General features: G+C 39.6%; 1 protein-coding gene across 18 annotated transcripts in view; it reads right to left on the bottom strand.

Moving 5' to 3' along the window:
- Positions 1-14,937, bottom strand: part of TSLIG3B (tRNA splicing ligase complex subunit 3B) — a 70,412-nt gene that overhangs the window by 26,258 nt on the left and 29,217 nt on the right. For 7 of the 18 annotated variants that reach the window (XR_015133710.1, XR_015133709.1, XR_015133711.1 and 4 more), the window contains one exon: positions 6,915-7,080. The exons of 6 other annotated variants lie outside the window; for them this stretch is intronic. Coding sequence is in view for 7 of the 12 variants with exons in the window: in XM_086318964.1 (XP_086175090.1) it covers positions 6,915-6,985 (71 nt within the window). In the remaining 5 variants the exon portion in view is untranslated. Of the gene's footprint in view, positions 1-6,914; positions 7,081-7,468; positions 7,522-13,341; positions 13,567-14,937 lie in introns of all 18 variants that reach the window. 5 more of the 18 variants (XM_086318973.1, XM_086318972.1, XM_086318965.1 and 2 more) reach the window with 2 other exon arrangements.

Below are 14,937 nucleotides of genomic sequence, written 5' to 3' on the forward strand. Positions count from 1 at the left end.
ATAAATATTACATATAACAAAGTCAAACAGAGTAATAACTATATTAGTTACAGGAATAAGAAAAAAGTAACCATTAAAGGAGAACGGATGCAAATTTTAAATTTAAAAACTTAAAGCCAAAGAGGACGTATGAGATTATTTTACTCTTAACCATTTTTTATAAGTTTATACTTTTAAACATTGCTACAAAGTGTATTTGAATAGAACCTTAAATTTTCAAAGCACTTTTACATATTATCTTCATTGAGTTTGATATCAGTTTTCTTTTATTGTTCTTAGTGTACCTGAGCTTTTTTTCCCATGTTACAAACTTTTTAAGTTTTAGCACATCTGCTGGGTTTTAACCCACTGCAGTTATTTCTCATTTGATAATCAAATTGTCCTATCTCTGATTAGTGGGAGCCCATTCATGTTAGTCAATGAGTTCTCTGACTAGTTCCCAGAATTCTTTGAATATTTTTCTTGATTTCTATGATAATATGTTCTTGCCTTTTACCTGCAACCAGCCATTTCTCCAAGAAGCCCTGATTCTCTTCAATGGTATTTACTTAGAGTACATAATCTGGCAGTAAAGGTTAGTCACAGCAACTGTACCTTTTTAAGAGAAATTACATCAGGAGTTCACACTGCTATTTTCAATTCAGATTTAGAATTACAGGGTTTTTACTTATTTTGCTTTACATTTTAATCTATTTTTCTCTTACAATGAAAATTCTGGTTTCTTATGACATTTATAGAATCTTAGTATAGCAATTCACTCCAGCATTGTTGCCTGAAAAATGCTATGGACAAAGGAGCTGGTGGACTACAGTTCATGAGGGTTGCAAAGAGTCGGACACAACTCAGTGACTAAACAACAACAAATGTAAAAATAAATATAAATTACATAGTTTCAGAATAGAAAAAACAGCATTATTACTAATAAAATTACTGAAAACAATTTATATTTTTATTTCTAGAATCCATTCCAGTTCAGTTCAGTCGCTCAGTCGTGTCTGACTCTTTGCAACCCCATGAACCAGAGCACTCCAGGCCTCCCTGTCCATCACCAACTCCCAGAGTTTACCCAAACTCATGTCCATCGAGTCAGTGATGCCATCCAACCATCTCATCCTCTCTCATCCCCTTCTCCTCCTGCCCTCAATCTTTCCCAGCATCAGGGTCTTTTCAAATGAGTCAGCTCTTCGCATGAGGTAGCCAAAGTATTGGAGTTTCAGCTTCACCATCAGTCCTTCCAATGAACACCCAGGACTGATCTCCTTTAGGATGGACTGGTTGGATCTCCTTGCAGTCCAAGGGACTCTCCAGAGTCTTCTCCAACACCACAGAATTCTTCGGTGTATAGAAAAACAATTTCTTTCCATGTGATTAAATCCTACACAATATATTGACAGATTTTTTCCATTTTGCTTTTTTTAAAAGAGATTTGTCTTATGTTTTGATTTCATCCTAGGTTTGCTTTATCATTATGTAAAATGTTTATATGGCTTCAATGTCAAAAACTACACCTGGTGTGTTCAGACAAATCCAGCTTGTAAACTTAATGCTCTTCCCTCTGCTCTGTTTCCTCCCTTCCTCACAGGAAATCACATGTATTAATTTGGGGTGTCAAACCATGTTTTAAAATATATATATATATATATATATACACACACACACACACACACACACACACACACTGAGTGCTTAGTCACTCAGTTGCATCTGACTCTTTGCTACCCCATGGGCTGTAGCCCACCAGGCTCTTCTGTCCATGGGATTTCCAGACAAGAATACTGAAGAAGGTGACCATTTCCTTCTCCAGGGGATTTTCCTGACTCAGGGATCAAACCCACATCTCCTGCAGCTCCTGCACTGGCAGGCGGATTCTTTACCACTGTACCACCTGGGAGTCCATACATGCATGCACCCACACAAATATGTATTTGTTTAGATAAAAGGCAGCCTACTATCTGCTTGATTCCTTTTTTTAACATATATACATGTACACATATATCTATATATATATTAGAAATCAGAGATACTCTTCAATCATATTTATGGTTGTATAGTACTCCACTGTCTGGATGTACCATATTTTATTTGCTATCCCCCCACTGAAGGATAGTTTGTTTTTTTGTAGTGCTCTGCTATTATCAAAAATCAGGCAAAGAAAAAAAAATCGGGCAAATTTTTGTCACTGTGTATCTGGGATAGATTCCTAGAGGTGCAATTGTTGGATCAAAGGGTAAATGGGTATGTAACTTTGCTGGATACTATAAAGTTTTCCTATACAAAGATTATACAATTAAAATACAAGAATATCCATTACCCATAACTCACCCAAGTTGCCAAACATTTGGATAGTTGACCATATGGTTATCTCAATATAGTTTTAATTTACATTTCTCTTATGGCAAGACTGTACTCTTTTCATACGTTTAAAGGCCATTTGCATTTCTTTTTCTCTGAATTCTCTGGTCATATCTTAGGAAGGGTTTTTTCAAGTCCCCATTTTGCAGATAAGAAATTAGGGCTAAATGAAGTTAGGATACCTGCCTTATGCAGCAGGCCAGAAGAATATTACAATCATCCACTCTTTACAGTAATGCTTTTAGTTAATGTTATCTTAATTCTGGCTTCCCAGGTGGCTCTAGTAGTAAAGAACCTGCCTGCCAAGGAAGCAGAACAAGAGACGTGGGTTCACTCCCTGGGTTGGAAAGATCCTCTGGAGAAGGAAATGGCAACCCACTTCAATATTCTTGCCTGTAGGATCCCCATGGACAGAAGAGCCTGGTGGGCTACAATCCATCAGATCACAAAGTCAGACACAACTGAGCAACTAACACTATACTACAGAAGGTAATATCAGAAGATAAGTGATGACATTGTTTTAAAACCAGATTTGACCCAAAATGCTCCATGTGAACTCGAACTTCTGTCCACACTAATAGGGAAACAAAGTAAATCACCTGGCCAGGCAGTGCAGTCGGCTAGCACTAGACCACCTCTCTGTTCCTCTAACCAAGACCGGTTCCCCTGGTGTTACCTTTCTACCATGACTTACAGAGCCTCTCATTCAGATTTCATAGTAAACATCTTGTTTCTCCCTACTTGCTTTCATTTCTGCAATAAAGCAACAATCATGAGCTCTCAAAAAAAATTAACTAATTATTGGTGATGTTACTTTTACTGAAATGCCAATTGTAAAATTCAACAAAAATTTACTAAATCACCCAAAATACTAAATCTTGAATACACAATCCTTAATGCCTCAGCTCATTAAAACAGGCAAAAGTAAAAAAGAAAAATAAATGCATTTAACATGAATAGTTAATAACTATCATACTCATAATAGCAACTAACATTTATAAACTAATCTTAGGCCAGTGCTACATGCTGTATGTATATTAACACAATTATAATAATATCCTATAAGAGACGTATTATCATGCCCAGTTTGTTCTATCAATTGTTCAATTAGGAAAGTACCACTCTAATTCCAAACACTGGAGACAACTCCCCTATGCCTAGACTCCCCCAGGGCCATACACAGTGGAACCATAGTTGCTGATCTGACACTACTTAAAGCTGGGTGAACCAAATTCAGTCCAATAGGGCCACTGGCAGATCTTCAAAAGGACAGAGTCAAGGTCTAAATTACTTTTTTTTCTATTTTCATAAGCCAACATATAAAATACGAGACCCCTTTTTCCCCTCGTCATTTACTCACCCTCCTGGCTTGTCTCTGATTCAGCTCTCCACTTCTTCCTATTTTCCAAACTCTTCTGCTATGTTCCATCCATAAAGAACAACTCTCCTATTCTGTCAATGTCTTCTCAGAAAGATTTATAACCACTACTCCGAGCTTTGGGTATTTCTCTCGTAAGTGCCCAAACGTCAAACAGTGGGGTTTTTGTGCTCCTTGCTTCCCAATACAGCATCCATATCACTCACTGCTCCCTATCATCTTTTTTTAAATTGAAAAGTTGTTTTACAATGTTGTGTTAGTTTTAGACGTACAACAAAGTGATTCAGCTATATGTACAAACATATCTTTCTATTCAGATTCTTTTCCCATATAAATTTTTATAAAATATTGAGTATAGTTCCCTGTGCCATACAGTAGGTCCCTGTTTAGTTTATAGATATAATTCCTAATTTATCCCTACCCCCAACATCTTTCCCCTTTGGCAACCATACGTTTGTTTTCTATATCCTGTGGGTCTGTTTTGTATGTAAGTTCATTTTTGTATCACTTATATCATTGCACATATAAGCAATACTGTATGGTATTTATCATTGACTGGCTTATTTCACTTAATTTCTAGGTTCATCCATGTTGTGTAAATGGCATTATTTCACTCTTTTACATACAGAGTATATATACAGAGAGAATATACAGAGTAATATTCCACTGTATAAATACACCACATCTTTATCCCTTTCCTCTGTCAATGTACATTTAGGTTGCTTCCCTATCGTGGCTATTATAAATAGTGCTGCAATGAACACTGCAATTCATATATCTTTTCAATTATGGTTTTCTCCAGATGTGTGCCCAGGAGTGGGAATGCAGGATCATATGGAAGTTCTATTTTTTAAGGAACCTCCATACTGTTCTCCATAATGGCTTTAACAATTTACATCCCCACCAACAGTGTATGAGGGTTCCCTTTTCTCCACATCCTCCCCAGCATTTATTACTTGTAGACTTTTTGAAGATGGCCATTCTGACCAGTGTGAGGTGACACTTCATTGTAGCTTTTACATTTCTCCAATAATTAACAACATTGAGCATTTTTTCACGTACTTTTTGGTCATGTGTATGTCTTCTCTGGAGAAATGTCTACTTAGATCTTCTGCCTGTTTTCTGATTGACTCCATTTTCTCATATCTCCTGCTCTCTCCACTGGGCTCAGGCCCATCAGACGTGCCACACTCTTCTCTCACGGTTTTCATTGATCAATCTCTTGGACACTCGTCAACATTCCCTGTGCTCAGTTTCCTCTCCATTCCTATTGTTTTTCAGTGATACTGAGTTTCTTCAAAATCCATATGTATATCCTTTCTAATACCCTGAGTTCTCAGCCTCTTTTCCAACCTTTGCCACTACACAATCACTTGGAACTAAATCACATCCAAAATCACTAATCTGAACAAGTCACTCCCTGACCACAGCCTACTTATTCTACCTTCCAACTTGCTCTTTTGACCACACTTGATACCATCTCTACTTCTGTTTCTATGGTTCCTCTGTATTCTCTGTATTTACTAGCTCCTGGCTGTCTTCACTTTCTTCCTTGTCCAACTGAGATTCCAAAGTGTATCATTTTATTTTATTGCTCAATAAATACTTATCAGTGAATCATCAATATCATCATCTCCTTCAGCTCTAGTATCTAATCCAATTAATCACTAAGACCAGTAATGTGTACAGGCGTACAGACTCTTTGAGACCCCATGGATTGTAGCCTGTCTGGCTCCTCTGTCCATGAAACTTTCCAGGCAAGAATACTGGAATGCGTTGCCATTTCCTACTTTTTCCTGACCCAGGGATCAAACCTGTGTTTCCAGCATTCAGGCAGATTCTTTACCACGGTGCCACCTGGGGAGCCCAAGACCAGTAATGTACTTCTTTCTATATCTACTGCCACTAAGTAACCATCACTTCTTGACTAGACTACTAAAAAATTCTCCAATCTATTCTCTACCATGCTGACAGAACTTTTTAAACTAGACATCTAAACACTCCCCTTTTTAAGTTTATTAATCATGTTGCACTTCTGTTATGACAAAGAACAAAATCCACAACATGGCCTAAAAGGTGCTGCAAGCCCTGTTCCTCATCTAAATCTCATCAATCCAGTCTTCAACACTGGTCCTTGCTCTCTGCCCTCCAGCAGTATCAGCCTACTTCAAGTTCCCTTTTTTGACTCTCAACTGCCTGGCCCTATGCCTACCTCTGTGCACTCTGTGCTTTGAACCTTTCTTCATTCATTCACCCATCCATTCAACCACTATTTATTGAACCAGACCTGACTGTAAGATGGTCTGAGGAACAAAACAGGTAAAGCACCTGTTCTCCTGGAGCTGATTTTTGTGTATTAGCGGGTGGAGAGGGTGGATGTTCAAGAGACAATAACAAATGTGCAGGAAAAGATAATCTGGAATAGGGATAAAGGCTGTGAAGAAAAACAGGATTATGGCCGAGGAAGAATCTATCTTGCATGCATTTATTCTCATGCCTTTAAGTATTAACATCATTCCAGGAGCTTTCACAGCACTCACCACTCTGAATTGCAAACACCAGTAGACTATACACTCCACGACTAGTTAAGCTACTAGGAGTTTCAGAAAACTCTTTTTCCTTGGCCCAGCACGTAAAATACACATTAGTGAATACAGGTTAACATCAAATTAATTAATATGTTGTTAATGAATGGAAGAAACGGTTGGATGGATGGATTCACACTGAATTAAAACTCTTTCTCTGGTCAAGGAAGCAGGAGTGATTTGCCCCGGGGCCCTAATTAAGCCACATGTTGTACGAGGCAGGAGACAACAGCTGCACTCTAGACTTCCAGAGCCTCTCAAAAATACCCCCCGCGGGGCAGCGACACTTTCTCCCAAAGGGATGCTGCCAGCCAGGCCCCTCCGCGCCTTCGCCGTGGGTCCCCGTTGCTGAGTTTCGAAACAAGGAGTTCGGGAAAGGGGGCCACGCGCCCTAGCTTTTCAGGCCTGCTCCACCCCCCAAACGGATTTCTCTCCCGCCTCCCTCTTAACTCCGTCGGCGCCGGAGGCAGTGAGGCAGGGAAGGAGGCCTGCACAAAGCCTCAGGAGCCCATCGGGAGGCCCACATAGGGGAGACTGCGGCGTCCACGGGGAGAGACAGCTTACGTTTTCCAGGGAAAGGCGATCCCAGGACTACTCACCCCAGCGCCTCTAGTGTGTCCAGCACGTCCCCCTCCATCGTAGGTTCGGGACCCGGATCCGGCCCTCTCATGGTCCTTCGGCCCGAGGCTGTTCCACACTCTAAGGAGCCCGCCGGAAACCGGTGCCGCGGTCCCAAGGTTCCGGCCGGATCTCAACCTGAACTGCCTAGGAAGGGTATACAACCGTTCCTGACCTGCAGACAGTTGGCTGTTCTGCCTAAAACGACTTTATATACACATACTATAATAGCTTTTTAAAATGATATCAACAACAAATAGTAGTAATAAAAAGGCTTGAGTTGTGTCTTATCAAACATCGTTATTCTACCCAAGTTGTTTTTGACGGATCAGATTCCTGCCCTCTTTTTATAAAAAATTCTGAAATAAAATATTACCTTGAGCTAAAATTGTACGGAATATCATGTGCCTACACAAATAATTTTTAATTCAAATACACAATAAAGCTCCAACTTTAAAGAAGAAATAAAAACAAGGAGATATATGACAAAATGTTGTTTCATTATGTAACATAGATCAAAGAAATGATCAGATACTTGCATCTATCTGTAGAATCCTCTTCAACACATGCAGACTATGTGTTGCACAGCTGAAAAAATATAGGTGAGTGTGAGACTTCCCTGGTGGTCCAGTGACTAAGACTCCCTGCCCTTAATGCAGGGAGCCCGGGTTCAATCCCTGGTCAGGGAACTAGAGCCCATAGGTCACAACTAAAAAACAAACAGTATTCCCTCTGTATACTATTTATGGAGAATTCAGTGTCTATCTAAAGGATACAAAAATATTTTAAGGCTCATAAGAGAGAGTCAGCATAGAGCATAAAATCATTAACAGCTGTATCTCCCAAATAAATATCCAAATAAACACACAACAATTTATCCTTTTAAAGGACTATCCCAAGCCTTACAGAATGGTATAACATCCTTGGCCCTAGTCCACTGAAGTCAGTTATGTTCTCACCTACCTAATCATTGTTACTAATAAAGAGCTTGGCAATAAATTTGTAAAACCCAGAGAGAAGTTTACCCATAATAATGACTCTTCTTCTGTGACAACCTGAAGGGGTGGGATGGGGTGGAAGGTGGGAGGAAGGCTCAGTAGGGAGGGGATATATGTGTACCTATGGTTGATCCATGTTGATGTATGGCAGAAACCAACACAGTATTATAATTACCCTTCAATTAAAAATAAATTTTAAAAAATAATGACTCCTCTACCATATACCCAGTTTTAAGTATAAAATTATTTGCAGGTTAGTGGTTAAGAATCTGCCTTCCAATGCAGGGGAAGCAGTTTGATCCCTGGTCAGGAACTAAGATCCCACATGCCACCCAGTAACTAAGTCCACACAACTACTGAGCCTTGGCACCTAGAGAGAGACCTTGTGCCACAACCAAGACCACCATGCGTGCTCAGTAGCATCCGACTCTTTGCAACCCTATGGACTGTAGCCCACCAGGCTCCTCTGTCCATGGAATTTTCCAGGCAAGAATACTGGAGTGGGCTGCCATTTCCTTCTGCAGGTGATCTTCCTGACCCAAGAATCGAACTCACATCTCCTGCATCACAGGAGGATTCTTTACTGCTGAGCCACTAGGGAAGTCAATCGAGACCAGATGCAGTCATAAATACTTTTTTTAATAAAAGACCGAAATCATAAAAAGTATGTTCTCTTACATTAGAATTAAACAGTGAATCAATAAAAAAAAGAAAATTTTTAAAAATCCCCAACATTTAATGCTCAGAATTTAAACAATGCACTACTTCTGAATAATCAGATTAAACTAGGAATTAAACTAGAAAAAAATGGATATGAGAAAATATTTTTGAACTGAATAACCATAAAAATACCATGTGAAGGATGCAGATAGACCCATACTTAAAAGAAAATATATAACGTTAAATGCACATATTAGAAGATTTTTCAATTTCAAAAGATTGAAAATTAATTATCTAAGCATCAATTGCAAGGTGAAAAGCAAAACAATTATATCCAAAGAAACAGAAGTGAGAGAAAATACAATAAAGAAATGAAGATAAATTTGCGTCTTTTTGCAGACTAAAGGTATTGACAAACCTTTAGCCAAGCTGATCAGGAAAAAATAAATAAATACAAAAGAAGAAGCAAACAACCATTATTAGGAATGAAAAAGAGGACACAGGTACTTCATCATCAGTTATGAGATAGTTAAAGGATGTTATGAATAATTTCATGCCAATAAATTTGAACATTTAAAGTTGATAAATTCCTTGAGAAACACTGTTTAACAAAAATGATACAAGGGAATTTTTTTAAATGAATAGTTTATATCTGTTAAAGAATGACAAATTAAAAACCACCAACAAAAAATGCTCCAAGCCCAAAGCGTTTTCCTGATTTTTCCAAATACTTAAAAAAGAAATAACACCAATCTTATATAAATTTTTCCAGAGACTAGAAAAACATGGAGTATTTTGCAATGCTTTTTCTGAGGACAACATTATCTTTAAAAAAATCAATACGAACATTATTAAAAAGAATTTATAGACCAGTTCCTCTCATGAAAAGATGGCTGCACTTACACAGCCACTTGAGTGTGACAAAGCCACCGCTGTAGTTCAGGCCTCTTCAATACATGGTGCTGGACCAATGGGATATCCGAATCATGGCCTCTACCTCATGCTATCATCAACACAAAAATCAAGAAACGATCTATTTTAAGGAATGGAAGAGCATTTTATTCAAGCCAAGCAGAGGACCATAGCCTGGGAGACACAGATGCAAGAAGCACTTGAATTGTGTTCACACCTGACTACCACAAAAAAGGGGAGGCTTATATAGGCAAAGACCACCAAGTTATAGAAGTCGTTTTTCAGGAAGTAGGATTGGAGTTGGCAAGAAGAATGCTTGTTAAGCAAGGTTAGTTGGTATCCAAAATAGCTGCACAGTTTCAGGGAAAGATTTTGAGACCAGAAGGTTGCAGCTGGCAGCTGCTGGCAGATACTGCTTTGAAAATGGCTGGTGGTATCCTTGACTGTGACACAGATCAGAAAATTCAAGTTCTCAGTAATGCAGGAACATGTTTGAAAACACATCCACAATGGCCATCAAGCTCCATTTTGGATGACAAAACCCCAGTTACCCCATTTAATTTTTAATTGATCTTAAATATGTTGTCATTGAATTCTTTCCTTTAGAAGCACTGATGATCCATTTTATTCTTGTTAGGTCCTTTCATTGCCAAAATAGCTAATAACCTGCTCCAGATCCATTGAGTTCCTCAGGGCTGGGATGGATTTGGTCCAGGAAATTTGCATTGCAAGGAAGAGGGACAAAAAGAGTACATTCCAGGCTGGGGTCCCATTTGAGCACACAGATCTCAGGGATATGGTCTCAAGCAGGTTATGTTTTGATTACCATCAAAGTTAGATGATCCCTTGGGGATGTAATTGAAACCACACACCTCATTTTGGGACTTGAACACAGTCACACTTCAGATGACTTGAACCCACAATCTCAGCTGAAATCACACACCTGGTCTCAGGACTTAATAAAGCTCAGGGTTTTTGTGTTACAACACAGAAGGAATTCTGTGAGAGCCAAAGTTCTAGACAAAGAGTAGACTTATTAATACAGGACACTTGTGAAGGATACCAGTGGGCAGGCAAGGCTGCTCTAAGTGGTAAACCAGGCATATTTAGAGAGAGACACATTCCATAGACAGAGCGAAGTCTCTTTCAAAAGGTGAGAGCGGCCCTAGGAGACACCACACTCTGTAAGTGTGGGCCACCTCAGAAAGCAAGGAGCCCCAGGATGTGGAGGGTGGTTAGTTTTTATGGGGTGAGTAATTTCATAGGCTGATAAGAGGGAGGATTATTCCAACTATTTGAAGGAAGGGGTGGAAATTTCCAGGAATTTGGCCACCACTCACCTCTTGGTCTTTCGTGGTCAGCCTCAGAACTGTCATGGTGCCTGTGGTGTGTCATTTAGCTAACATATTACAGTGAGTGTATGATGAGACTCAAGGTCTACAGAAGGCGATTCTTCTGCCATCTTGGACCTAATTGGTTTTAACCAGTTTTTGTCATATTCTCAATAGTTGTGTCATTCTCTTAATGGTTTTGCCCTACCCTGTTCCCTTGTCTCGTTCCCTCTTCAGAGATTTTACTCCCATAATTGTATGGGAAACAGAGAGGTGACAGACGGTGTCTCCTATAGCTGCTTCAAGGCTAAGCAGGGGCATTTACCCTACCTATCAGGGAGTAAAAACCTCTGGATACCTGCTTTACAGGCCCCAAGAGCAGAACAGCTCCTTGTGTTAAGTCTGTATGGGCTGGAATCCTTGCATAAACATCCTTTTTATGCAGAACTATTGTAACTGCTTCTATAGTCTTCCTATGAATTGTTTTGAAGATGAAGCACTTTTGCAACAGCATCAGAATACAATATAACTGTCCATAAATTACAAGGCTTAAAAGGCATGGTTAAACATCTGGTTACAAAATAATCAATAAAGAAACTTGGTTACAGTAACCAAAATTACAACTGATCACATTTAACAGAGTTTGGGCTTGGGAAAGTAATTTAAAGATATAATATTTGTTTATATAGGCTTCTCGGCCTGAATTTTCTCTCTCTGGAAATAGGAGTGTCCTTCTACTTCCAGATGTGGGGTGTACCTTTCACGTGGCAGATTTATTTCCTGCTTTCAGGGAGACAGAAAGGAGGATGAGAGTGGCCCTCTTGCATTGGCTGTTTGTTAAGTAATTTTAATTCAAAATAATCAATATGCCATTGAGGCATATTTTGGGGTAGCCTACTTATGGGCTTCCCTTGTGGCTCAGCTGGTAAAGAATCTACCTACAATGTGGGAGAGACCTGGGTTTGATCCCTGGGTTTGGAAGATCCCCTGGAGAAGGGAAAGGCTACCCACTCCAGTATTCTGCCCTGGAAAATTCCATGGACAATCTATGGGATCACAAAGAGCTGGACACAACTCTCACACGCTAGTAAAGTGATGCTTAAAATTCTCCAAGCCAGGCTTCAACAATACATGAACCATGAACTTCCAGATGTTCAAGCTGGTTTTAGAAAAGGCAGAGGAACCAGAGATCAAATTGCCAACATCTGCTGGATGATCACAAAGGCAAGAGAGTTCCAGAAAAACATCTACTTCTGTTTTATTGACTATGCCAAAGCCTTTGACTGTGTGGATCACAATAAACTGTGGAAAATTCTGAAAGAGATGGGAATACCAGACCACCTGACCTGCCTCTTGAGAAACCTATATGCAGGTCAGGAAGCAACAGTTAGAACTGGACATGGAACAACAGACTGGTTCCAAATAGGAAAAGGAGTACGTCAAGGCTCTATATTGTCACCCTGCTTATTTAACTTGTATGCAGAGTACATCATGAGAAACGCTGGGCTGAAAGAAGCACAAGCTGGAATCAAGATTGCCGGGGGAAATATCAGTAACCTCAGATATGCAGATGACACCACCCTTATGGCAGAAAGTGAAAAAGAACTAAAGAGCCTCTTGATGAAAGTGAAAAAGGAGAGTGAAAAAGTTGGCTTAAAGCTCAACACTCAGAAAACAAAGATCATGGCATCTGGTCCCATCACTTCATGGGAAATGGATGGGAAACAGTGGCTGACTTTCTTTTTGGGGGCTCCAAAATCACTGCAGATGGTGATTGCAGCCATGAAATTAAAAGACGCTTACTCCTTGGAAGGAAAGTTATGACCAACCTAGACAGCATATTAAAAAGCAGAGACATTACTTTGTCAACAAAGGTCCGTCTAGTCAAGGCTATGGTTTTTCCAGTGGTCATGTATGGATGTGAGAGTTGGACTGTGAAGAAGGCTGAGCGCCGAAGAATTGATGCTTTTGAACTGTGGTGTTGGAGAAGACTCTTGAGAGTCCCTTGGAGTGCAAGGAGATCCAACCAGTCCATCCTAAAGGAAATCAGTCCTGGATGTTCATTGGAAGGACTGATGAAGCTGAAACTCCAATACTTCTGCCACCTGATGCAAAGAGCTGACTCATTGGAAAAGACCCTGATGCTGGGAAAGATTGAAGGCAGGAGGAGAAGGCGACAACAGAGGATGAGATGGTTAGATGGCATCATTGACTCGATGGACATGGGTTTGGGTGGACTCTGGGAGTTGGTGATGGACAGGGAGGCCTGGCGTTCTACGGTTCATGGGGTCACAAAGAGTCAGACACAACTGAGCAACTGAACTGAACTGAGCGACTTTCACTTTCACTTAGGTCCACAATAGCGCCATCTTCTAAAACATTTCTAAAAGTTTGACATATTAAAAGCTGAGCTGGTAACTGTGAAGAAACAATGGTTTAGAAGAGCCCTCCATTTGTCTGAACCAGTTTTTAGTTCTTAGAATAGGTCAGTTTAGTTAAATAGTTACCTCTCATTTTCTAGAGGAGGAAATGGCAACACACTCCCACACTGCAGTATTCTTGCCTGGAAAATCTCACTGACAGAGGAGCCTGGTGGTCCAGAGAGTTGTAAAAAAGTCTGACATGACTGAACAACTAAGGACTACATCTCACTGTAGGAGGTGATGAATAACTGGGCTCCCAAAACTAGGCCCATGGTGCAAACAGTCAGGTATTTAACAAGCGGCACTTTCCTGGAAATAAAAGAAAAACAAAGGTTCATAATTGGAGCAACTTATAAACCAGTTTCTGGGTCCAAGAGACAGTCAATTAAGATTTCTAGATGTCAGAGTGAAAGCTTCCTTTGCAGTTTGAAATGCCGCTAATGATGTCATCAGGTGTTCAAGTAAACTTTCTGAAGTGGCTCATAAGGACTGTTTAAATATGAGCTGTGGCAAGTTCTCTGAAGTTTGTATCAAGTTATTTAGCTTCAGGAAAAGGGCTTAGTTTGAGAGTTCTGAATTTTGGAGAAATCAGGGAGAAAAAGAAAAATGTTTCAATTCTGCTTACAAGGTTTTAATTTACTAAATTGTTTTAAGTTTTAAAAAAAATTTTCCTTGTATCTGGGAAAAAAAGGATTAAAAATTAGTAATATTTTAGACCAAATCATAAAAAATTATAACCATATTTATCAATTCATTCCATCTCATGTAATTAATTCTTCTGCTTGAGTGCAGTTTTTTTATTAGTTCCACTGGCCTTGTCTGATGATTGAAGGTGATAGGAACAGTTATAATTTCAAGAAGTTTGCAAGATTTTTGTTAAAGCTTTCATGATTTGCCTGGTGAAGTGGAAGCTATAATCACTGGATATTGTGAAAGGTATACCAAGTAGAAAATACATTTTTTTAAAAGTTTCTTTGGCATCAACATATATGTACCTAATATGGGAGAATGCAAACTTATAAAAATAAATATTAAATACACAAAGGGAGAAACTGATGGGAATATAGCAGGAGACTTTAACACACCACTGGATAGATCTTCTAGAAAGAAAATCAATATGGCAATACAGATCCTAAATGATACAATAGAACAGTTTGATTTAGTTGACATTTTCAGGATACTACACCCCCTGCCCCGAAAAAAAAACCCCATAATACACATTCTTTCAAGTGTACATGGAATATTCCCTAGGATTGACCCCATGCTGCTGCTGCTAAGGCACTTCAGTCATGTCCGACTCTATGTGACCTCATAGATGGCAGCCCACCAGGCTCCCCTGTCCCTGGGATTCTCCAGGCAAGAACACTGGAGTGGGTTGCCATTTCCTTCTCCAATGCATGAAAGTGACAAGTGAAAGTGAAGTCGCTTAGTCATGTCCAACTCTTCGCGACCCCATGGACTGCAGCCTACCAGGCTCCTCCATCCATGGGATTTTCCAGGCAAGAGTACTGGAGTGGGGTGCCATTGACCCCATACTAGGGCACAAAACTAACCTCAAAAAATGTAAGAGGATAGAAATTATTTCAAACATTTTCTCTGGCCACAATGGCATGAAACTAGAAATCAATCACAGGAAAAGAAATGAGAAAAAAACCCAATTACATAGGTCCTAAACAAAAT

This window comes from Bos grunniens, chromosome 10 (assembly GCF_055505025.1).
Source record: "Bos grunniens cultivar Pamir isolate PY7600 chromosome 10, Bosgru_T2T1.0, whole genome shotgun sequence".
NCBI lineage: Eukaryota > Metazoa > Chordata > Mammalia > Artiodactyla > Bovidae > Bos > Bos grunniens.